Source organism: Melanerpes formicivorus, unplaced genomic scaffold (assembly GCF_026170545.1).
Source record: "Melanerpes formicivorus ecotype bairdi unplaced genomic scaffold, bMelFor1.0.p_v2 SCAF_26, whole genome shotgun sequence".
In the NCBI taxonomy this organism is placed as follows: domain Eukaryota; kingdom Metazoa; phylum Chordata; class Aves; order Piciformes; family Picidae; genus Melanerpes; species Melanerpes formicivorus.
Genome location: NW_027142378.1, coordinates 2,629,727 through 2,655,389, shown reverse-complemented (window position 1 = coordinate 2,655,389; position 25,663 = coordinate 2,629,727). Strand labels below are relative to the sequence as shown.

Sequence of the window (25,663 nt, the reverse complement as noted above, 5' to 3'; positions counted from 1 at the left end):
GCTGGCTGTGCCCTGGCCAACTTCAGGTGCCAGGCTCAGAGCACCTACAGCAGCAGAGAACTGAGTTTTGCCTACCCTGGCCAAACTGATTCTCTGCTCATAAATTAGTTACCCTGAATGTCATTATTCACTGGGTTGAAGCTGGGCCTCTGAGCTGTTGCCAGCCCAGCAGCTAGTCCCTTGGCTCCACCCCAGCTCTCCTCCTGCAGCCCAAGGCAGTGTATCTGAGGAGCTACACCTTGCCTGAAGCAGCCCTGCCTGGGGAGGGCAAGTGCTTACCTGAGAGAGGTTCCATTGAGCTTGTTGGGTTTGTTGCAGTCCATACTTGCTTTGTGGCGTCACCATCTGTCCCACCATCCCGCTCTGAGGTCCAACCACATTTTGAGGCAGTCCCATCACACCAGTCTGTGTAGTACCAGTAAATCCATTGGGCATTCCCATTCCTCCCATCATGCCTGTGCTCTGTCCCATGACTGGCATGGATTGTCCCATCATGTTGCCCATCATCCCGGTTGCTGCAGGCACAGGAACTCCCATGGCTGGAAAGCCTTGAAAATGAGTTGATGGTTGTGTGGTAAATGGCATAGAAGATGACCCCATGAACATACCTGGACCAGAGAAAGCAAGAGATCAGCAGAGGGGTTTGGTGGTTTTCTCCCCCAACCCCACAAATCAGATGTGCACCCAAATCATTTTCAAGGCTAACTTTGTGCCCTTGTACATCAGCACTCTGTTAACTTCTGGTAGAAGTTAAAAGCTGCTTAAAAGCTCCCAGAGGAAAGGGACTCAGCACCAGAGGAGAACTGGCCAAGAGTTGGGATAAACCCTGTGGTGAACCAGCAGGTCAAGGGAGGTGATTCTGCCCCGAGACGCCCTCCCTGGAGCACTGTGTCCAGTGCTGGTATCCCCAACACAAGAGGGACATGGAACTGCTGGCATGGGTCCAGAGGAGGGTCACAAAGATGGTCAGAGGGTGGAGAACCGCCCCTATGGGGACAGGGGTTCAGCCTGGAGAACAGCAGGCTCCAGGGACACCTCATAGCAACCTTCCAGGAGCTGAAAGGGGCCTACAGGAAAGCTGGGGAGGGACTTTCCTTAAGGGTTTGTGGTGCTAAGCCAAGGGTCAGTGGTTTTGAACTACAGCAGGGTGGATTTGGGTTGAACTTGAGGAAGAAGTTCTTTACTGTGAGGGTGGTGGAACACTGGAACAGGCTGCCCAGGGGGGTTGTGGACACCCCATCCCTGAAGTCCAGGCTGGATGAGGCTCTGAGCAACCTGGTCTGGTGGGAGATGGCCCTGCCCATGGCAGAGGGGTTGGAACTGGCTGTGATCTTTCAGGTCCCTCCCAGCCCAACCATTCTCTGACTCTAACCACAACCTTCTGGAGGTCTCCTCTGACACCCCCGTGGCTCACACCAGGGCAGAGCAGCGGTGCTCTCAGCCCGGCACGGCAGGCGGGGGGCGCTGCAGGCGGGGGCGCTGCAGGCTGGGTGCTGCAGGCAGGGTGCTGCAGGCGGGGGCGCTGCAGGCGGGGGCGCTGCAGGCGGGGGCGCTGCAGGCAGGGCGCTGCAGGCGGCGAGCGCTGCAGGTGGGGGCGCTGCAGGCGGGGGGCGCTGCAGGCGGGGGGCGCTGCAGGCGGGGGGCGCTGCAGGAGGCGAGCGCTGCAGGCGGGGGCGCTGCAGGAGGCGGGGTGCTGCAGGCGGGGGGCGCTGCAGGCGGGGGCGCTGCAGGCGGGGGCGCTGCAGGAGGCGAGCGCTGCAGGCGGGGGCGCTGCAGGCGGGGGCGCTGCAGGAGGTGGGCGCTGCAGGAGGTGGGCGCTGCAGGAGGTGGGTGCTGCAGGAGGCGAGCGCTGCAGGCGGGGGCGCTGCAGGCGGGGTGCTGCAGGCGGGGAGCGCCACGGGGAGGCTGGGCGCACCGTGACTCACCCGGCGCGCTCTGCTGCGGCAGGCTCCCCGCGCCGTACAGCGACAGGATGGAGTCTTTGGAGAGCTGCTTCTTGGCCGACTCCTCCGACCTGGGCGCCTGCTCCGTGAACAGATCCAGGTCCCCGGGCGCCGCAGACAAAGGGGCAGCTGCTGCTTTAGCGGAGGTGCTCTGGGAAAGAAGGCTGCACTTAGAGACCTCGCAGCGCTGAGGAGCTGAAGACAAACACCTGACGCATAGAGGGTGTGGGAGCAACCGGGGGAGGTCACCAAACACCCCACACCAAAGCCCCAACCAGCTCCAGGGGCTTACATCTACAGATGATTCATTCCTGTGTCCAGCAGGGCCAGGGAGGGGCTCCATCCCCTCTACTCTGCCCTGGTGAGGCCACACCTGGCACACTGTGTGTAGTTTTGGGCTCTCCAAAAGAGACAGGGACCTGCTGGAGAGAGTCCAATGGAGAGCTACAAGGGTGATTAGGGGACTTAAACATCTCTGCTGTAAAGAAAGACTGAGAGGCCTGGGTCTGTAAAGCCTGGAGAGGAGAAGGCTGAGAGGGGATCTGATCAATGTCTATCAGTATCTGAGGGGTGGGTGTCAGGATGAAGGTGCCAGGCTCTTTGTGGTGAAGCCCTGTGACAGGACAAGGAACAACTTGGAACCCAGGAGGTTCCACCTCAACATAAGGAAAAACTTTTTCACTGTGAGGGTGCTGAGCCCTGGAGCAGGCTGTCCAGAGAGGCTGTGGAGTCGCCTCTGGAGACTTTCAAAACCCACCTGGATGCATCCCTGTGTGCCCTGCCCTAGGTGATCCTGCTCTGGCAGGGGGTTAGGACTGGATGATCTCTGGAGGTCCCTACCAACCCCTAACACTTCCTGGTTCCTATTGCTCCAGCACTTGTCACCAGGGAGCAGCATAAATCATGAGCTGTAGTTAGATCATGGAAGACAATTAGGAAATCACTAAGGAGATCACAGCTCACATCTCATTAATCCTCTCCTGGGTGGTGAGAACCAGAGCAGAGCTGAAACAAATGATGAAATGCGTTGGGATAAACTTCAGCAGCTCAGAGGAGCAGTGCAGGAGAAGAGGCTGAAGTGAAATTTCAGCTGATCAGCTTCAGGCAGCAACATTCCTCAAATACTTTGCTCCTCTCTGGCTGAAGCCCTTCAAGTTATTGAGAGTAATTCAACCCTCCTGTAGTCTACAGCTGGGAAACAGGCACAGGCTGTCAGGTTCTGGCTGCTCTTGCACCAGAATGTTTGGTACAGAGGCTGACACCCAGGCGTGTCTCAGTGCTGCTCACACACATGCAGACCCACACAGGGCTTGCTCAGGAACTGCTCAGCACATCCCACTCCTGTCACATCTCCTGAGGAACACAACCCATCCCAGGTTATGCTACCCTCCCCTCACAGACATCAGCCTAGGTAGAAGTAATGTTTTTCTTGATATCCTATCTTGAGTATAAAGGTTCAGACTAGAGAATTTTAGCAGCTCTAAGGCATCCAAGGCACCTATAAGACATCTGGTACAGCATCTGCTGTAGCCTATCCAGAAAATGAGCATCACATAGCAGCAAGAGGCCTTAGTGCTTTGGGAAAGCAGTAAGAAAGGCTGAGGGAGCTGGGTTTGGTCAACATTGAGAAGTCTTAGGAGAGACCTTATTGCCATGGACCAGCCCATAAAGGGTGGCTACCAGGGGGATGGAGACTCCATTCTTACAGGGAATCACATGGAAAGGACAAGGGGTGGTGGGGACAGGCTGCTGCTGGGGAGATTCCCATTGGAATCCAGGAGAAAATATTTCCCCATGATAACAGTCAGGAACTGGAACCATCTCCCAGAGGAAGCAGTGGATTCCCCTACACTGGATAGTTTTAAGGCTCAGCTTGCCAAGAGTGCTGGGCCAGCTCATTTCAACTCCCACTAACACCTAGAAAGGTTGGATCAGATGAAACCTGGGGGCCCTTCCAACCTGGCAGTCTGTGACTCTGTCTTAAATGTGACTTCAAGCCCAATAACCTGAGAAGATGAAGTGAAGATACATTCAGCAGTGCCTGATAAAGAACAAGACAAAGGAACACAAACCAAAAGAGAAGACAACTGCCATCAGCAGGGTAAGAGCCTCTAGTGCAGCTGGATATCCAGAGGGAATCAGAAAGGAAGAGCAGATTACTTCTTAATTTTGTAGGGAAGCTTGAAGAGGTGAGAGAAGTGCAGCTGAAGAGCCTTCAGCCACGAGTGCTGAGAAGCCTGCATCACTTCTGTGTGAGCAACAGTTTCCTGCAGGAAAATGTGCCCCTGCCTGCAGATATTTGCTCACCCATCTCAGGGGATAACTCTTACCTGAGCAGGAGGTGCAGCAGCTGCTGGTAAAGGATTAGAGATCATTGGACCAAAGATATCCAGGTCATCGTTCAGCGCTGTGACAGCAGCGGTGCCTCCGTTTGTAACAGATGCTTCAGCTGGGCCATCTGGAAGAGAGGACAGGAGTGAAACTTGGTCATGTTTTTAACAGCATGAGAGGAATGAAAGCTGCCTGCACCCTCCTACCCTGCCCCCAGCAAAGCTCTGTTCAGTTTCTGAGATAAGGATTATCCACTCCTGCACCTGGGCAAGGACAACCCCATGGCCAGTAGAGGTTGGGGACTGAGCTGTTGGAGAGCAGCTAAGGGGAAAGAAAAAGGAGCTGTGGGTCCTGGTGGACAACAGGATGACCATGAGCCAGCAATGTGCCCTCTTGGCCAAGAAGACCCATGGCATCCTGGGGTGTCTTAGAAGGGCTGTGATTAGTAGGTCATAGAGGTTCGCCTGCCCCTCTACTCTGTCCACATCTTGAATATTGTGTCCAGCTCTGCACTCCTCAGTTCAAGAAGGACTGCAGGGAACTGCTTGAAGGAGTCCAGCACAGAGCCACAAAGGTGCTGCAGGCAGTGGAACATCTCACTGTGAGGCCAGGCTGAGGGAGCTGGGGCTTGGGGCTTGGAGCAGAGGAGCCTGAGGGCTGCCCTCATTGCTGGTGGTAAAGATGCGCAGGGCTGGAGCCAGGCTCTGCTCAGGGATGTCCAAGGACAGGACAAGGGACAAGGACTGCAAGCTGCAGCAGAAGAGGTTCCACAGGAACAGAAGGAAAAACTTTTTCACTGTGAGGGTGCTGAGCCCTGGAGCAGGCTGCCCAGAGAGGTTGTGGAGTCTCCTTCTCTGGAGACATTCAAAACCCACCTGGCTGTGTTCCTGTGTGACCTGCCCTGGGTGATCCTGCTCTGGCAGGGGGGTTGGACTGGATGATCATTCAAGGCCCCTTCCAACCCCTACCACTGTGTGATTCTGTAAGAGGATGGGATGCCAGTGTGCTTCAGAAAAAAAACAATCAAACCAAACCACCCCAAAGGAGAAAACACTGAAAGCCTTCCCTGGGGACAGCCACACCACTGTGTCCATGCTCAGCTCCTCCTTCAAGTGCCTTTTTCAGGCACACCAACAATTTGGGTGAGAATTTGAACAGAGGTCTTGCTGAGAAAGCCCAAACTTAGTAGCTATGCATCAGGCAAACCACTCTGATCTGTGTCCCTGGATTTCAATTGGCATTTCAGGACTCACACAGTTACTCCTGACATGCCAGTTTACTCAAGGGAATAGAACTGCAGCTTGCCCTAGGAAGGAAGCCCACCCTTCCCCCTCTTTCTGGAGTACCTGGCACTGGCTTTATTCTCTAGCACCACATAAGGCTCCCTGCCAGGCATGCTGGCCTCATTATCCATGAGAACCTTCAGCTCTTGCACTGTACAGAGTTAACATTAGAACCATGGAATTGTTTGGGTTGGAAAAGGCCTTTAGGATCATCCAGTCCAACCATTCTCTAAGTCTATCAATTCTGGTGCTAAGCCGTGGCCCTCAGCACCACAGCTCTGCCTCTCTGAACCACCTCCAGGGATGGGGATTCAAGCACCTCCAGGGATGGGGATTCAAGCACCTCCCTGGGCAGCCTGTTCCCATCTTTGACAACCTTTTCAGTCAAGAAGTTTCCTCTAATTTCCAACCTAAACTTCCCCTGGTGCAACTTGAGGCCATTTCCTCTCATTCTGTCACTTGTTCCTAGGAAGAAGGGACCAACACCCACCTGGCTCCCACCTCCTTTCCTTTTCTCCAGACTCAACAACTCCAGTTCCTTCAGCTGCTCCTCTCCAGACCCTTCCCCAGCTTCATTGTCTTTCTCTGGACCTGCTCCAGCACCTTGATGTGTTTCTTGTAGTGAGAGCCCCAAAAGTGAAGCCATCACTCCAGGTGTGGCCTCATCAGTGCTGAGCACAGAAGGAAATCTCTTCCCTGCTCCTGCTGGCCACACTATTGCAAATCCAGGCCAGGATGCTGTTGGCTTTCTTGGCCACCTGGGTGGGCACGCTGCTGGCTCATCTTCAGCCAGCTCTCAACCAGCATGCCCAGGTCCTTTTCTGCTGGGCAGCTTTCCAGCCACTCTGCAGTATGGAATGCACCATTTCATGGGGCTGTGACCCAACACTTGGCCTTGCTCAACCTCACCCCATTGTCCTTAGCCCACTGATGGCAGCCTGGATCCCAGAGACTGGCAAGTTAAGTAACAAGCTCATTTTGAGGTCATTGTACAGACAGGCAGTTCCAATAAACCTCTCCCCCAAGGTTCACTGCTTCAGATCTCTTTGGGAATGTGCTGTGCATAATTTCCAGGCACAAGGATAGCCTGGAATGAATAATTGAACGTTCTCATTTTCTCACTGAGGCACATGTATTAAACACCCTCTCTCCCTTGTCATGTTCCAAAGAGCTTCAGTTTCCCTCAAAGTAATAAAAAAGCCCCCAAACAAAACCCAAGCAACCCAAAAAAGCCAAGTTTTCACCCATCAGAGTGAACATTTCAATGCAATCATTTACTAAACCAAGCCTTCCAACATAGGGAGAAGGCTGACAGGAGAACAGAGCTGCAAGGAGCCAGCATCTGTCAGGTACTGCTGATACATCAATCCCAAACATGCTGCTGATGCATCAGTCCCAAAGCAGCACCCCAGCTTTGTGCTAGCTGCCTTCTGCAAGAGGGTGATTTGTAGATAGCTTTTGTCACAGGCTCACAGGATGTTAGGGGTTGGAAGGGACCTCTGGAGATCACTGAGTCCAACCCCCTGCCAGAGCAGGAGCACAGAATCCAGCACAGGTCACACAGAAACACATCCAGACAGGGCTGTAAAGTCTCCAGAGAAGGAGACTCCACAACCTCTGTGGACAGCCTGTTCCAGTGCTCTGTGACCCTCACAGTGAAGAAGTTCTTCCTCATGTTGAGGTGGAACCTCCTGTGCTGTAGTTTATATCCATTGCCCCTTGCTCTGCTCAGTTGCACCGTGTGACAGGACATGTCCTCTCCCTCTTGACCCCCAGCCCTCAGATATTGATAGACATCAATCAGATCCCCTCTCAGTCTTCTCCTCTCCAAACTGAACAGCCCCAGGGCTCTCAGCCTCTCCGCATCAGGCAGTGCTGCAGTCCCTTTATCATCCTGATAGCTCTCTATTGAACTCTCTCCAGCAGATCCCTGTCCCTCCTGAACTGGGGAGCCCAGAACTGGATGCAGTAGCCCAGGTGAGTTCTCACCAGGGCAGAGTAGAGGAGGAGGAGGAGGAGGAAAACCTCCCTGGATCTGCTGGACACACTCTTCTTAAAGCACCCCTTAAAAACAACTCTTTCCCCTGGCTGCAGCAGTGCAGCCACCACTGCAGAACTGCTCTGTAGAGCACTCTGAGTAGCACTGACAGATGATCCTGTTTTATGGATTTCTCAACAATGGGACAGGTGCAATATTGATATCTATTAACAAGTGCCACCAGGAGAACAGTCAGCCATGGGAATCATCTCCCAGGGGCAGCAGTAAATTCCCCTCTAAGGTCAGTTTTAAAACTCAGCTGGCCAAGGTGCTGGGCCAGCTCACCCCCACTCCACTACCAGCTGGAAAGGTTGGACCCCATGATCCTTGGAGTCCCTCCCAACCTGGCAGTCTGTGATGCTGTGCAGATGCCATCACACTGCATGCCAGACAATCTCATCTTGTTCCATAGGCTGCACCAGATGGTTTTTGGAGATCCCTTTCAACCTGGGCTACTCCTGTGGCCATGGCACGTTGGGACATGGTTTAATGGCCATGGTGGTCTTAGGTTGATAGTTGATTCAATGAGCTTGGAGGTCTCCTCCAGAGGAAACAATTCAATGATTCTATGATACATGGAGTTGAATTGATCTTTCTTTTAGTACTATGTGAAGCAGCCTGCTGCAGGCACTAATTAAAAGGCATCTCTGTAAATGAAGCAGGCAGGTCTGCTCTCATTAACACACCTCTGGTTGGCAGCTGGGTGGATTCCAAACTCTACAAGCTTGTCAGGCTGCCTTTCAATTTGTTATTCAAAAGATCTTTAAACACTCACTCCTCTAAAATGAAGGGGGGTTAACATCCAAACCATCAACTCTGCCCTCTGTAGAGCTCTCTGAAGAAACACATAGTATCATAGTATCCTAGTATCAGTCAGGGTTGGAAGGGACCACAAGGATCAGCTAGTTCCAACCCCCCTGCCATGGGCAGGGACACCCCACACTAGATCAGCCTGGCCAGAGCCTCATCCAGCCTGGGCCTAAACACCTCCAGGGACGGGGCCTCAACCACCTCCCTGGACAACCCATTCCAGGGCTTCACCACTCTCATGGGGAAGAACTTCCTCCTCACATCTAGCCTGAATCTCCCCACCTCCAGCTTCATTCCATTCCCCCTAGTCCTATCACTACCTGAGATCCTGAGAAGTCCTTCCCCAGCCTTCCTGTAGGCCCCCTTCAGATACTGGAAGGCCACAATGAGGTCACCTCAGAGCCTTCTCTTCTGCAGACTGAACAGCCCCAACTCCCTCAGTCTGTCCTCACAGGAGAGGTGCTCCAGCCCTCTGATCATCCTTGTGGCCCTTCTCTGGACACCTTCCAGCACCTCCACATCCCTCTTGGAATAGGGGCTCCAGAACTGGACACAGTACTCCAGGTGGGGTCTCCGCAGAGCTGAGCAGAGGGGGAGAATCACCTCCCTTGCCCTGCTGGCCACACTTCTCCTGATGCAGCCCAGGATCTGATTGGCTTTGTGGGCTGCAAGTGCACACTGAGAGCTCCTGTTGAGCTTTTTGTCCACCAGCACCCCCAAGTCTCTCTCCTCAGGGCTGCTTTCCAGCCAGTCCCTGCCCAGCCTGGATTTGTGCCTGGGATTGCCTCTCAATGCCAATTATAAAGCTCTTTCTGCTGCTCAGCATATCTGAAGTTAGCCTGTGTGACCCAACTGCATTACAGGATCACAGAAGTGTCAGGGTTGGAAGGGACCTCAAGGATCAGCCAGTTCCAACCCCCCTGCCATGGGCAGGGACACCTCACACTACAGCAGGTTGCTCACAACCACATCCAGCCTGGCTGCAAAAAACCTCCAGGGATGAGGCTTCCACCACCTCCCTGGGCAACCTGTGCCAGTGTCTCACCACCCTTGTGGGGAAGAACTTCTTCCTAACATCCAGTCTGAATCTACTCATTTCTAGTTTTGCTCCATTCCCCCCAGTCCTATCACTCCCTGACACCCTAAAAAGTCCCTCCCCAGCTTTCTTGTAGTCCCCTTCAGATACTGGAAGGCTACAATGAGATCTTCTTGGAGCCTTTTCTTCTGCCAACTGAACAACCACAACTCTCTCAGCCTGGCCTCACAGGAGAGGAGCTCCAGCCCTCCAATCATCCTCATGGCCCTTCTCACATAATAAAACTCTGCTACCAAGAGTGGTTTCAAATCATTACTAGAAGGATACGTAAGCTAAGTAATCTCAATATACTGATTACACTTCAGGTCTTAATTAGATTGTTGGTCTGCTAAAGGGAAAAACACAGAAGAGAATCAGCCTTCCATCAACTCTAAATTACTATTGGCTTTCATAGAAACATAGAAGGGCTTGGGTTGGAGGGACCTCAGAGACCAGCTCCAGCCTCCCCACTATGGGCAGAGAAACCTCTCAGCTAGATTTGGCTGCTCATAGCTCATCCTGTGAAGAAAGGCTATCCCTCCAGGAGAAGGGGGAATGGTTTGAAGCTGAGGGAGCATAGGGTTAGACTGGATGTTAGGAGGAAGTTCCTCACTGCAAGAGTGAGAGTCTGGAACACACAACAACACACAACAACAGGGAGGCTGTGGATGCCTCCCCTCCTGGGGTATCACAGTATAACTTAGGTTGGAAAGGACCTCGAGGATCATCGAGTCCAACCTATCAACACAGACTCCATGACTAGACCATGGCACCAAGTGCCACGTCCAATCTCCTCTTGAACACCTCCAGGGACGGTGACTCCACCACCTCCCTGGGCAGCCTGTTCCAATGACGAATGACTCGCTTGGTGAAGAACTTCCTCCTCACCTCGAGTCTAAACCTCCCCTGGCACAGCTTGAGACTGTGTCCTCTTGTTCTGGTGCTGGTTGCCTGGGAGAAGAGACCAACCCCCTCCCAAGCACAACCACCCCTCAGGTAGTTGTAGAGGGCAATGAGGTCTCCCCTGAGCCTCCTCTTCTCCAGGCTAAACAATCCCAGCTCCCTCAGCCTCTCCTCACAGGGCTGTGCTCAAGGCCTCTCCCCAGCCTTGTTGCCCTTCTCTGGACACGCTCAAGTGTTTCGATGTCCTTCTTAAACTGAGGGAACCAGAACTGGACACAGGACTCAAGGTGTGGCCTAACCAAAGCAGAGTACAGGGGCACAATGACTTCCCTACTCCTGCTGGCCACACTATTCCTAATGCAGGCCAGGATGCCATTGGCCTTCTTGGCCACCTGGGCACACTGCTGGCTCATATTCAGGTGGCTGTCGATCAGCACCCCCAGGTCCCTCTCTGTTTGGGAGCTGTCCAGCCACTCTGACCCCAGCCTGTAGCTCTGCATGGGATTGCCATAGCCAAAGTGCAGCACCTGGCACTTGGACTTGTTGAATGCCATCCTGTTGGACTCTGCCCATCTGTCCAGTCGGTCGAGGTCCCTCTGCAGAGCCTTTCTACCCTCTAACTGACTAACATCTGCCCCTAACTTGGTGTCATCTGCCAACTTGCTGATGACTGACTCGACCCCCTCATCCAGATCATCGATGAAGTTGTTAAAGAGGATGGGGCCCAGCACTGATCCCTGGGGGACACCACTGGTGCCTGGCTGCCAGCTGGATGTGGCACCATTCACCACCACTCTCTGGGCCCGGCCCTCCAGCCAGTTCGAGTTCGAGGCCAGACTGGATGAGGCCTTGAGCAGCTGAGTCTAGCTGAGAGGTGTCTCTGCCCATGGCAGGGGGCTTGGAGTAGCTGATCTCCAAGGTCCCTTCCAACCTGAGCCATTCTATGGTTCTCTCACTCTGCCAAGCCTGGTGCTAAGTGGTGGCAGTCAGTCCACACCCCTGCCATGTTCAGTGCATTAGGTGCTCCAGCAGACTCGCCAGGCAGCTTCCTGCTCTTTTAACTACTAGAGGAACTTTATGATCTAAAGTGTTTCACAGATACACAATTGAGATGACCTCAGCATTGTCATTACCATCAACACTGAAACACCACAATCCACAAAGCCTTTTGAAGATCACTTTGATAACTTCTCCTTCCCACAGGAGCTCATTATTCTCCTTAGCAAAACACAAGCACTGCCATAACCACATCCCTGAAGCATTTTCCTTTATAGCTTCAAATTCATAGGCTCAGGCTTATGGTTTTCAAATTCCTCCTCTAACTATGTGAAAGCCCAGAGAAAATGAAAGTGTGGCTATTAAAACACAAACCCAAGCATCTGTGGTTGACTCAAAATGAGGCAATTATGTGCTGCTTACCAAGTCCTAAAAGGTCAATTGTGGGTTCTGATGACTTTTTGGGACTTGCTTTAGCTTCTGATTGCTGATCCTCTTTCTTCTGTGGCTTTAAAAGGAAGAATAAAACAAACACAAGTAACCTTTCTGAAGAGGTAATAGAGTGCTTAAAAAAAATCTCATTAAAGATGCTGTTCCAGTAACAGGAGTGAAAAAAAAACACCCCACCAAACCCTCTTCCCTGTGTTTGTTTATCATAATGAATTTGATTTGTAATGAAATAAGCTGCAGTTATGATTATAAGGGGTGTAGCACAAGGACTGTAAAACATTATCCTGCTATCTTCACTCCTATGTAATACAACAGAAAACAAATCTGAGTTCCAGGAGAGAATCACAGAATCAAAAAGGTTGGAAAAGACCTCAGAGATCATCAAGTCCAACCTGTCACCCAACAACTCAACCATGGCTCCAAGTGCCATATCCAAGCCTTTTTTGAACACCTCCAGGGATGGTGACTCCACCACCTCCCTGGGCAGCACATTCCCATGGCTAACAACTCTCTCTGTGAAGAACTTTCTCCTCACCTCCAGCCTAAACTTCCCCTGGTGCAGCTTGAGACTGTGTCCTCTTGTTCTGGTGCTGCTTGCCTGGGAGAAGAGACCAACCCCCACCTGGCTACAACTTCCCTTCAGGGAGTTGGAGAGAGCAAGAAGGTCTCCCCTGAGCCTCCCAGCTCCCTCAGCCTCTCCTCACAGGGCTGTGCTCAAGGCCTCTCCCCAGCCTTGTTGCCCTTCTCTGGACACCTTCAAGAGTCTCAATGTCCTTCTTAAATTGAGGGGCCCAGGTTACAAAGAAGCTGAAATCTTTGACTGAACCACTGCATATCACACACCAGGCAAAAAGCTGCCGAGAATTTGATTTACCCACTCATGTCAGCACCCAAACTATACAGTTCTGCAGCACTAAAGGCAAAAAACTTCAAGTTTTTAACAGCTTAAATTGAAACCGCGAAGTGTCCAGAGAAGGGTCACGAGGATGAGCTGAGGGCTGGAGCTCATCTCCCATGGAGACAGACTGAGAGAGTTGGGGCTGTTCAGTCTGGAGAAAAGAAGGCTTCAGGTAGACCTCATTGTGGCTTTCCAGTATCTGAAGAGGGCTACAAGAAAGCTGGGGAAGGACTTTTTAGGGTGTCAGGAAGAGATAGGACTGGGGGATATGGATCCAAGCTAGAGGAGGGGAGATTTAAATTAGACATCAGGAAGAAGCTCTTCCCCATGAGGGTGGTGAGACACTGGTACAGGTTGCCCAGGGAGGTGGTGGAAGCCTCACCCCTGGAGGTTTTTAAGGCCAGGGTGGATGTGGCTGTGAGCAACCTGCTGTAGTGTGAGGTGTCCCTGCCCATAGCAAGGGGCTTGGAACTGGATGATCCTTGAGGTCCCTTCCAACCCTGACAATTGTGTGAGAAATCAGAAGCAGGCTGATGAGATCATTTAACCTTCCTGAAAAGAGCATCTGCAGAGCTTTTAGACTTCACAGATGGACACAATCTGTGTTCATGATCTTTGCCTTTGCAGACCTGAAGGCAAATGACATCATTTCTCCCCTTTGGAAAAAAGAACTTCTGGCCTCTTCTTGCCTACAGCCATCAGAATGGAAGATGGGATTAACATGAAATGTGATTATGACAATGAGTTCACAAATCTGGTTACACTTCTGCTCCTACCAGTATCAGCCTGATCACCTAAATCCATCAAAACAGCAATCTGCACTATTGATACAAACCACTTTCCAGCAGTGGCATGACAAATGCCTTCTCCTGAATGCATTTCACCTGCATTGACTCCGTAATTATCACACCACCATGAAGAGGATTGGTTGATCAATGAGCGGTTCTGAGCTAAAACAGATTAAGGAGTAACAGTGGTGGAACACTGACAGGCTGGGCACTGGGCTGACACCAACAGAACCTGCTTCACTCCCACCTTTACAGAATAGACCTTCAAGATCATCACGTCCAACCCATCAACCAATCCAACCCACCCGAACAGCTGACCCATGGCACCAAGCACCCCATCAAGTCTCCTCCTGAACACCTCCAATGATGGTGACTCCACCACCTCCTTGGGCAGCCCATTCCAATGGGCAATCACTCTCTCTGTGTAGAATTTCTTCCTAACATCCAACCTGAACCTCCCCTGGCGCAGCCTGAGACTGTGTCCTCCTGTTCTGGTGCTGGCTGCCTGGGAGAAGAGACCATCATCAGCCTGTCTACAACCTCCCTTCAGGTAGTTGTAGAGAGTAATAAGGTCTCCCCTGAGTCTCCTCTTCTCCAGGCTAAGCAGCCCCAGCTCCCTCAGCCTCTCCTCACAGGGCTGTGTTCCAAGCCCCTCACCAACATTGTTGCCCTTCTCTGGACTTGTTCCAGCAAGTCAACCTCCTTCCTAAACTGAGGGGCCCAGAACTGGACACAGGACTCAAGGTGTGGCCTAACCAGTGCAGTGTACAGGGGCAGAATCACCTCCCTGCTCCTGCTGGCCACACTGTTCCTGATGCAGGCCAGGATGCCATTGGCCCTCTTGGCTGCCTGGGCACACTGCAGGCTCACGTTCAGCCTACCATCGACCAGCACCCCCAGGTCCCTCTCTGCCTGGCTGCTCTCAGCCACTCTGACCCCAGCCTGTAGCACTGCATGGGGTTGTTGTGGTCAATGTGCAGAACCTGGCACTTGGATGTCTTCAATCTCCTGCCCTTGGACTCTGCCCATCTGTCCAGCCTGTTGAGGTCCCTCTGCAGAGCCTCTCTACCCTCCAGCAGATCAACTCCTGTCCCCAGCTTGGTGTCATCAGCAAATTTACTGATGATGGACTCAATGCCCTCATCCAGATCATCAGTGAAGATGTTAAAGAGCACAGGGCCCAGCACTGATCCTTGGGGCACACCACTGGTGCCTGGCTGCCAGCTGGCTGTGGCACCATTCACCACCACTCTCTGGGCTCAGCCATCCAGCCAGTTCCTAACCCAGCTCAGAGAGCTGCTGTCCAAGCCAGGGGCTGACAGCTTGGCCAGGAGTTTGCTATGGGGGACGGTGTCAAAGGCCTTGCTGAGGTCCAGGTAGACTACATCCACAGCCTGCCCCACAGCCACCAGGCAGTCACCTGATCATAGAAGGAGATCAGGTTGGTCAGGCAGGACCTGCCCTTCCTAAATCCATGATGGCTGGGCCTGATCCCTTGGCTATCCTGTAAGTGCTGTGTGATTGCACTCAAGATGACCTGTTCCATAATCGCTCCCACAGTCACAGAACTGCTTTGGTTGGAAGAGGCCTCTAAGATCATTGAGTCCAACCTTTAAGCTAACACCAGCATGGCCATTAAACCATGCCCTGAAGTGCCATGGCCACATTTCCTGAGCACCTCCAGCAATGGTGACTCCTCCAACGTGGTTCTGACAGTCATTTGGGTTCCTGAGTCCCTGAAGTGTTAGGATAACTTTATAGTCCAACACATGGGTGTAAAGCTCTCCTTATTCAGGTAATCCTTTACTTTCCTCTCCTACAGACTGGAGGGTAAACATCCCAATGGGAATCTCCCCAGCAGTACCTTGTCCCCATCACCCCTTGTCTTTTCCAGGAGACTCCTTGTGAAAAACAGAGTCTCCATCCTGCTGGCAGCCACCCTTTATGTTCTGGTCCATGGTGTTAAGGTCTCCCCTGAGTCTTCTCTTCTCCAGTCTCCTCTGATCATCCTTGTGGCCTTCCTCTGGACTCACTCCATCAGGTCCATGTCCTGCTCCAAGTTACTACTGCAAATATCTCTCCTAAGGTATCAGTCACTGCCAAAAATCTGAGCCACCAGCTGCCCAGGCCAGTTCTCTGCCCCTGTTTTCATGCTTTCCTATTACACATGAACAAAAAACCCTTCTCTGCCCATTCTCCTCAGTTTCCTGTTCCAATGAAACACTCACATGAGCCTAGAACTGAGGGTTTCATACCCCTCTGACTACCCATCCATTCCTTATTTCCATACCCTCCCTTAACCACAAGGCTGAAGGTCCACCAAATAGTTCAGTGAAAAGCACTTTTTGTCTTACTTAAAAGCCATTGCCAGTTTACTCAGTAGAGCTCAGAGATGCTTCTATGGTTACTGAACAAAAGTCTTCCTTTGCTCTTGTTAGGCAGGAATGGTATGCTTTGTGCATCAGGTAATTGGACTCCTTCCCTCTTCATTACCTGCTTGCAAGAAAACTTGCATAAACATTTGAGAGTGTCCATATGAGAAAGCAATGGCAGTCACTCACTGTAAGCTTGCAGTAGGTTTGTAGACATGATGTTTCCTGACAGCTGAAAGACTTCTGCTGGAACAGGTCAGTCTGGAGCTGTTTAAAGCATTGCAGCCCAGAAGGCCACTGGCAGCCTGGGCTGCATCAATAGCAGTGTGGCCAGCAGATAGAGAGGGGATCCTGCCCCTCTGCTCTGCTCTATGAGACCTCACCTGCAGTACTGTGTCCAGCTCTGGGGCCCTCAAAACAGGAAGGACATGGAGCTGATGTCCTTATAGTACTGTGGACACCAGAACTGGAGGCAGTGCTGCAGGTGGGGGCTCAGCAGAGCAGAGGAGCAGAATCCCCTCCCAGTGCTGCAGCTCTCCCTGCTTTGGATGCAGCTCAGCACACAGCATTGCTGGCTCCTGGGGAGTTTGTCACCAGCTGACACCCCCAAGTCCTCCTCCTCCTCCAGACTGCTCTTGAGCCACTCCTCTCCCAGCCTGTATCTGTGCTTGGGATTGCCACAACCCAGGTGCAGGACCTAGAACTTGGACTTGTTGAACTTCATGGGGGTAATGGATATAAACTGCAGCACAGGAGGTTCCACCTCAACATGAGGAGGGACTTCTTCACTGTGAGGGTCCCAGAGCACTGGAACAGGCTACCCAGAGAGGTTGTAGAGACATTCAGAACCAGAGGAGAACATTCAGGTCCAGAGGAGAGCCATGAAAATGATCAGGGGGTTGGAGCATCCCTGCTATGAGGGCAGGCTGAGGGAGCTGGAGGTGTTCAGCCTGGAGAAGAGGAGGATTCAGGGAGACCTCAGAACTGCTTTCCAATGGTTGGAAGCTGAGGGAGAGCAGGGTTAGACTGGAGGTTAGGAGGAAGTTCTTCAGTATAAGGGTGGTGAGGCTCTGGAACAGGCTGCCCACAGAGGCTATGGATGCCTCCTCCCTGGGGATATTCAAGGCAGATTGGCTGAGGTGGTGAAATCCCCCTCCCAGGAACTGTTCAGGGATGAGGCCTTGAGGTTGGATGAGGCCTGGAGCAGCTGAGTCTAGTTGAGAGGTGTCCCTGCTGTGGTGGGGAGGTTGGAGGAGATAATCTCTGAGGTCTCTTCCAACCTAAGCCATTCCATGGCTTTATGTCATGGAACTTGATTGGATAAAACAAAAGCACACTGCTGCTAATCCAATAAAACCTGTTTCTAGAAGAAAAATCCCTTAGAAGAAATCATTCTGAAGCAGCAAACCAGGACAGCTCCATCTCAAAGCTGCAGCTGATCCAGGGTCCCATTACAACAGCTATCTATCAGATTAGGGTTGAAGTCTTTTTAATGCATCTCAGTTTGCAAGCTGTGAAATGCAATAAATATGGTTTGCATTTTTACAAGCCCTTTTAAATACATCTTCACTTTTAGAGCCACATTTTATGGCCATTATGGTTATTATGGTTATATGGACTCAGCTTAGGTATTTCTACTCTGTTTCTATTGAGCTCATTAGCCTGGGCTAGACTGCAATAATGTAGCTGAATTAATTCCAGCTCCTCATTAAACTGTTTTCTTTTACAGTCTGCCTTCTGGAAACCTTTTGAGTCACACATTACACAGCAGCAGTGTACCCACTCACAACTAAAAGGTCTCCTACCAATACAGGCTGATGGAGCTGGGGTTGTTCAGCCTGGAGGAGAGAAGGCTCCAGGGAGACTAACAGTGACCTTCCAGTACCTAAAGCGAGCTACAAGGAGGCTGCAGAGGGACACCTCCCACCAGCCCAGGTTGCTCAGGGCCTCATCCAACCTGGCCTTGAACACCTCCAGGGAGAGGGCATCCACAACCTCCCTGGGCAGCCTGTTCCAGTGTTTCCCCATCCTCATTGTGAGGAATCTCTCCCTTAGATCCAGTCACCAGGACAATGGGTGAAGCTTACCATAAGGAAGCAGGAGAACCCTGGTAATGTCATCTGCTAACGAGCACCAGCAACTGAAAATCCAGAGCACCCTGCACTGAGCAAAAATAGAACTGAGGAGCAAGTTAAATTAAGCAACCTTTTCTGTTACAAACACTTGGGCAAGTTGAACAAGAAGCCAATTTAACCAAAGCAGCCCAAACCCAAGCTGCTTCTCACAGTTTTAAGCTTCTGTTTCTATAGACTATTTCACAAGCACATTAAAATATTGTCCTGCTGCACACCAGCCTTGAGAGGATCAAGAGCTGATAGAGAGCACATAGTATCATAGTATCAGTCAGGGTTGGAAGGGACCACAAGGATCATCTAATTCCAACCCCCCTGCCATGGGCAGGGACACCCCACACTAGATCAGGCTGGCCAGAGCCTCATCCAGCCTGGGCTTAAACACCTCCAGGGACTGGGCCCCAACCACCTTCCTGGACAACCCATTCCAGGGTCTCACCACTCTCATGGGGAAGAACCTCCTCCTCACATCTAGCCTGAATCTCCCCACCTCCAGCTTCATTCCATTCCCCCTAGTCCTATCACTACCTGAGATCCTCAGAAGTCCTTCCCCAGCCTTCCTGTAGGCCCCCTTCAGATACTGGAAGGCCACAATGAGGTCACCTCAGAGCCTTCTCTTCTGCAGACTGAACGGCCCCAACTCCTTCAGTCTGTCCTCACAGGAGAGGTGCTCCATCCCTCTGATCATCCTCGTGGCCCTTCTCTGGACACCTTCCAGCACCTCCACATCCCTCTTGGAATAGGGGCTCCAGAACTGGACACAGTACTCCAGGTGGGGTCTCACCAGAGCTGAGCAGAGGGGGAGAATCGCCTCCCTTGCCCTGCTGGCCACACTTCTCCTGATGCAGCCCAGGATCTGATTGGCTTTGTGGGCTGCAAGTGCACACTGAGAGCTCATGTTGAGCTTCTTGTCCACCAGCACCCCCAAGTCTCTCTCCTCAGGGCTGCTTTCCAGCCAGTCACTGCCCAGCCTGGATTTGTGCCTGGGATTGCCTCGACCCAGCTGCAGGACCCTGCACTTGCTCTTATTGAACTTCATGAGGTTGGACATGCACTGGGCTGAGATAAAAACCTTGATAGCCTTACTTGGAGGTTAACTAAAAGGACAAAGAATCCTCCTCCCACCTGACAAAAAAAAGGGGTTTCTTTCAATTGCTTCTAATGCATCTATTTCTTCATTTCTTTGTTTGCAGCTCCCAATGTGTAATGAGAGCCAGGCCAGATTCATTTCATGAAGTAAGACTATTTTTTCAAGGTAATCCTCCAACATAAGGCTCCTTTGTTACTTGCTACAGGAATGAACTGCAGAAGTTTTGGGAAGACTCTCAATTAATTTACCTTTCCCCAGGCTAGCATTAACAGCAACCCAAGAAGCCAAAATAATCTGATCTCTTCCCTAAGCCTGAAAAGGTCTGATTAGAAATATAAAACCAGGCTGGGACAGGTCCATGAAATACAGCCTGAGACAAGGAGAAGCCTTAAAACCCTTCAACCTCTGTGGGAGTAGAAAGCAGGGAAACAAGTTGCCCTGTGTCTCCATAGAGCTTTCTCTTCTCTAGGCTGGACAGCCCCAACTCTCTCAGCCTGTCTCCACAGGGGAGGTTCTCCAGCCCTCTGATTACCTTTGTGTCCTCCTGTGGACCTTCTCCAGCAGTTTGATGTCCTTACAGTGCTATGGGCACCAGAACTGGAGGCAGTGCTGCAGGTGGGGGCTCAGCAGAGCAGAGGAGCAGAATCCCCTCCCGGTGCTGCAGCTCTCCCTGCTTTGGATGCAGCTCAGCACACAGCACTGCTGGCTCCTGGGGACACCCCCAAGTCGTCCTCCTCCTCCAGACTGCTCTTGAGCCACTCTCCTCTCCCAGCCTGTATCTGTGCTTGGGATTGCCACAACCCAGGTGCAGGACCTAGAACTTGGACTTGTTGAACTTCATGAGGGGTAATGGATATAAACTGCAGCACAGGAGGTTCCACCTCAACATGAGGAGGAACTTCTTCACTGTGAGGGTCCCAGAGCACTGGAGCAGCCTGCCCAGAGAGCTTGTGGAGACATTCAGGACCCATCTGGATGTGTTCCTGTGCAACCTGTGCTAGATCCTGCTCTGGCAGGGGGTTGGACTTGATGATGTTTGGAGGTCCCTTCCAACCCCTAACATCCTGTGATGAGTTTGGCTTGGGCACACCTCTCAAGCCTGTCCAAGTCCCTCTGTGTGGCATCCCTTCTCTCCAGTGTCACCCAGACCACACAGCTCAGCAAACCTGCTGAGGGTGCACTCAGTGCAACTCTGTATTGAAATGATCACTCAGGTCAATATTTGAGAGTCATTTTCCTCCTAAACACCTGAATGCATGACTTCCACCAACGTGGTGCTTTAAGTGGACACCAAGAATTGTGTGGGCTCTCAACTCCTCCTTGCCCTCTCACAATGAGGTGAAGATCAGTAGAGCACTGTTTGCTCCAACTCACTCCTCGTACAAAATGGACTAAAAACATCTCCAGACAACCACTGGGGACTGAGAGCTCTTGTCTCACTTCCCCTGTAGGAGTTTCAGCTGTTCTGGGGGGAAAACAAACACATTCCTCCTATTTGGTTCAAGAAATATGTGACACATTGTTTTTCCTGCATGAAGAGGGATATTATTTGCCTTCAGTTTTATTTGAGGGCTTCTCCAGGCTTTTAAAAATGCAAATGAATTTGATGCCTACCTCTGTTAATTCAGGCCATCTGCTAGCTGGTAGCAGCTCACTGAGAAGCAGCAACTCACTGTTGGTGCTGAGCTTAAACTGGCAATTTAGACTCCAGTTTGGGGAGGAAAACCAGCATTTGATACACTGCCACTGGAAGATAATCTCTGACTGACCCACTCTTGTCACTTAAATCAACTCCAGATGCAAACAAGAGCCAACTTCAAACTCAAAATGCAAGGCAATAAACCCAACCCAATTCAGTGTCACAGCAGTTCTTCAGTGAATCAAAACTTAACTGCTGCAAGCCTTCAGAAACATTCATCATCCTGAGAGCTCCAGCAGAATCATGGAATCACAGAAGGGGTTGGGTTGGAAGGGACCTCCAAAGGTCATCCAGTTCAACCTCCTGCAGTCAGCAGGGACATCCTCACCTACATCAGGATGCTCAGCCTCACCTTGAATATCTGCAGGGATGAGGCCTCAACCACCTCCCTGGGCAACCTGTTCCAGTGTTCTACTACTCTCATGGTGCAGAACTTCCTCCTAACATCCCATCTAAACCTACTCTTCTCTAGTTTGAAGCCACTGCCCCTGCTCCATGCCTCTTGGTGGCCTCCTAGACCTGTCAGCTATGCTGGGGGCTGTGCTCCCATTCCAGTGCCACTGTTGCCCCAGGTGAGAAGGAGTGACCCAGCCATGGGGTTGTGCCAGGGTGGCATCTCCACAGGGACACCCTACCTGCCAAGCCCAGGGTAAGGCAGAGCTGGGGTGGGTGCCTCCCATCTGCCTCCCATGGAGTCACCATCATTGGAGGTGTTTAGGAGGAGACTTGATAGGGTGCTTGGTTCCATGGTTTAGTTGATCAGATGGTGTTGGGTGATAGGTTGGACTTGATGATCTCGAAGGTCTCTTCCAACATGGTCTGGTCTATTCTATTCTATTCTATTCTATTCTATTCTATTCTATTCTATTCTATTCTATTCTATTCTATTCTATTCTATTCTATTCCTGCAAGCATTTGCAAACAGCCCCTCTGCAGCCTTCTTGTAGCCCCTTCAGGTACTGGCAGGTCACTATCAGGCATCCCTGGAGCCTTCTGTTCTCCAGGGTGAATACCCCAGCTCCCTCAGCCTGTTCTCATAGCAGAGGTCTTCCAGCCCCCTGATCATTTTCCTGGCCCTCCTCTGGACCTGCTCCATCAGGTTCATGCCCTTCCTTAAAAGCCTAAGCCTAAAGAATCTCTTCACTGAACAAGATGTCCCATAGATGAGCTCCACCTGAGCAATCAGTGCTGACATATTCAGAGTGAAATCAGATCTGCTGCAGCATTCCAGGTGATTCTGCAGCTGTGACAACAGCACTCAGCCAATGCAGACACACTCACCCAATTCCTTACTTTGTAGCACCAGCATTTAAAATCAAAAGACTTCATTTTCCATGCTTAATCATTAAGTGGTAATCTGCTGGCACTTCAGATGTAAATCTCATCAGGGGTGTTTCAGTTGCTTTTTATTTCAGCTATCAGGGTTGCCCCTCAGCTGTCTGTAGGCACTGCTGTCTTTCCTCCCCACCCAGCCAAGCAGTCCCAGCCCTGCCACGAGGTTCAAGCATCCTTGCAAAGGGAATTTCTCTCCCTCCCCCAGACCAAAACTAGGCCTTTGTGGGTAAGGAAGTTAAGATTTCCAGATCACAGCCACCTTTTTAACTTCTGTTAACTGAAGTCTCTTGCCCTACATGGACCAGAACCATAGAACCACAGAATTGCTCTGGTTGGAAAGGACCTCCAAGAACATTGTGCCCAGCCACTCTCTAATGCTACCAAGGCTGGCCCTCAGCACCACATCTCTGTCTCTTTGAAACAGCTCCAGGGATGGGGACTTGAGCACCTCCCTGGGGAACCTGTTCCACTCTTTCAGAGATTCATAGAATGGTTTGGGTTGGAAGGGACCTTGAAGATCATCCAGTTCCAAACCCCCTGCAATAGGCAGGGACACCTCCCACCAGCCCAGGTTGCTGAAGGCCTCATCCAACCCAGCCTTGAACAACTCCAGGGAGAGGGCATGGATGCCCTCCCTGAGCAACCTGTTCCAGTGTCCTTCACTGTGAAGAATTCCTTCCTAATCTCCACTTAAAATCTTCGCTCTCCAAGCTTCAATCCATTCCCTCTCATCCTATCACTACAAGCCCTTGCAAAATGTCCCTCCCCAGCCTCCTCATAGCCCCCTTCAGATACCAGGAGGCTGCTCTAAGGTCTCCCTGGAGTGAGTCTTTACTTCTTCAGGCTCAAGAACCAGAACTCTTTCAGCCTGTCCACACAGGGGAGATTCTCCAGTGCTCTGACCATCTCCATGGCCTCCTCTGGACCCGCTCCAGCAGCTCCAAGTCCCCCTTATGCTGGGGGTTTTGAGAACCCATGCAGTGAAGGAGTCTGTTCTAATATCCAGCCTAAAGCTTCCCTGGGTAAAACACGTGACCAGACACCTTTGTGAAACTTCAATAACCAACAGTTCTGATATTGTTCTTGGCATCCATAAACATACTTTGACCTCCCCCAACATGACCAAGGACATCCTTTCCCACTAGCTCAGGGAAGCTGCACAGCTCCTTAGAACAAAGATTGCTTCTGTGCTAAACCTATTCCAAGCCTACTTTCCAATTTCAGAAAGAAGCAAGGAATAAACAAGATAGTGGCAGCAAGCAGGGATTTTTTTTGCCCCCCCCCCCCAAAGCATGCACATATTTTGGTGTCTTCTTTTATTATGCAAAATAAACAAAATCTTATTGGAGAAACTTCACTAGAAGTACATCTGCAGTCGTAATGTGTGAATACACAACATGCCCCAGAACTGGAGCACAGCACTGCTGGGGAATCGACTGACAGATGGAGGCTCGGATGCATTTTGCAGCCTACACTGCAGATCAGAAGATAGTGATGAATTGACATCAGCTGAGAAGGGACATCTGTCTTAGAAGGAATTACTGCAATTTATACTGAAATTACCCAGTCTATTTCTGTTGAATGTTAACTCTCCCGAGCGGTGTACGCTTGGTTGTGCCCACCTTGCCAAGACTGCTCGCTGTGCTTCCATATAGCTGCAGAAAGGAGCCCCTTCACTGGTTTGTCTGTCAGGCTGTGTTCTTAGATTCACAGAATGGTTTGGATTGGAAGGGACCTTGAAGATCACCCAGTTCCAAACCACTGCCATGGGCAGGGACACCTCCCACCAGCCCAGGGTGCTCATCCAACCTGGCCTTGAATGCCTCCAGGGAGAGGGCATCCACAACCTCTCCTGGGCAACCTGTTCCAGTGTCTCACCACCCTCACTGGAAAGAATTTCTTCCTCATCTCCAGTCTGAATCTTCCCTTTTCAAGCTTCAATCCATTCCCTCTTATCCTATGACTACAAGCCCTTATAAAAAGTCCCTTCCCAGCTTTCTTGTAGCCCCTTCAGGTACTGGAAGGCTGCTCTAAGGTCTTCATGGAGCCTTCTCTTCTCCAGGCTGAACAGCCCCAACTCTCTCAGCCTGTCCCCATGGGTATGGTTCTCCAGCCCTCTAATCATCTTAACAGCCTCCTCTGGATGTGCTCCAGCAGCTCCATATCCCTCTCAAGCTGGAGGCACCAGAACTGGATGCAGTGCTGCAGGTGGGGTCTCACCAGAGCAGAGGGGCAGAATCCCCTCCCTGTGCTGCTGCTCGCCCTGCTCTGGACACAGCTCAGCACACAGCTGCCTGCTGGGCTGCCAGCGACCACTGCTGGCTCCTGGGGAGTTTGTCACCAACTGACACCCCCAAGTCCTTCCCCTCCAGACTGCTCTCTAGTTGAATATTCTCAAATTACCTTGCCTAGAGTTACTACCTCAATTCTGCAAAACAAACACTTTGGTTTCAGAAGGATTCATTTATGGCAGGCAGTATTAAGTGCTCTATAAAACTGCAAATCCTCTCTGCAAGAACAGCATCTTAAAAAGCTTAATTATCTGACCTTCAATCTTAACAATTCCTAACTCACTTCCCCACTTCCCCTAACTGTTTTCCCCACAGTGTGGTCAACCAACCTCTGCAAGACCCAGCACAAGGAAACCACTGGGGTGGATCATGTGGATTACTGGTGATAAACACCCATCAATGTATATTAACACACCAGGGAAACCTCCTGGTTGTCCAATCTGTGGAATACCTTTTAAACAACTGCAAAAGAAAGATCTCTTCTTACCTTTTCAACTGCTAACTGTTTGGATGGTTTCTCTGATTCTCTCTCCCTCTTTTTCTCTTCTTTCTTTTTCTCTTTCTCCTTCTGCAAGAACAAGAACAACAACAACAACAGAAGGCATTTTGGTAGTGCTCAGTAACAATGCATTTGCAAATGTATTGAATGTCCACACTCCTGGGGAATACAAACAGAGAGATTCACTTACACCCTTTCAAGTCAGCTTCTATCTGCTCTGCTTCCAGAAGTGACTCACTCTGCTCAAGTAGCACTGCTAAAAATACCTAAAATTCTGACAATTCTCAAATGCAGTGCTCCTAAAAATACTGCAGCTTGGAGAAGTCAAGAAAGTCTAACATAGTACTATGAGAAAGACTGGGAAGGCTGAGAACTGAGCAAGTTCTCAAGTACAGCACTACAAAATACGTTGGAACTTTTGGGAAGCCAGGACATTTACTATGCCACGTGCTCATCTGCTTTTCTATAGGCAGAAGGGGAAAAGAAGAAGGGCTGGTACTCCTAAGCTAAGCAGATCAGAAAGCACAGGAACAGTGGGTCCAGAGGAGGGCCACCAAAATGAGCAGGGAGTTGGAACACCTCTCCTATGAATGGACAGGCTGAGGGAGCTGGGGTTGTTCAGCCTGGAGAAGAGAAGGCTCCAGGGAGACCTAATAACGGCCTTCAAGTGCCTGAAGGGGGCTACAGGAAGGCTGCAGAGGTCCCTTCCAACCCCTAACAGTCTGTAATT

At 51.2% G+C, this 25,663-nt stretch overlaps 1 protein-coding gene across 2 annotated transcripts in view; it reads right to left on the bottom strand.

Moving 5' to 3' along the window:
* SMAP1 (small ArfGAP 1) overlaps window positions 1-25,663 on the bottom strand; it is an 81,825-nt gene that overhangs the window by 5,635 nt on the left and 50,527 nt on the right. For both annotated transcript variants that reach the window (XM_068153445.1, XM_068153446.1), the window contains 5 exons: window positions 24,922-25,002; window positions 11,803-11,887; window positions 4,274-4,401; window positions 1,926-2,094; window positions 280-608 (listed from right to left, as the gene is read on the bottom strand). In XM_068153445.1, the coding sequence (XP_068009546.1) occupies window positions 280-608; window positions 1,926-2,094; window positions 4,274-4,401; window positions 11,803-11,887; window positions 24,922-25,002 (792 nt within the window). The remainder of the gene's footprint in view (window positions 1-279; window positions 609-1,925; window positions 2,095-4,273; window positions 4,402-11,802; window positions 11,888-24,921; window positions 25,003-25,663) is intronic.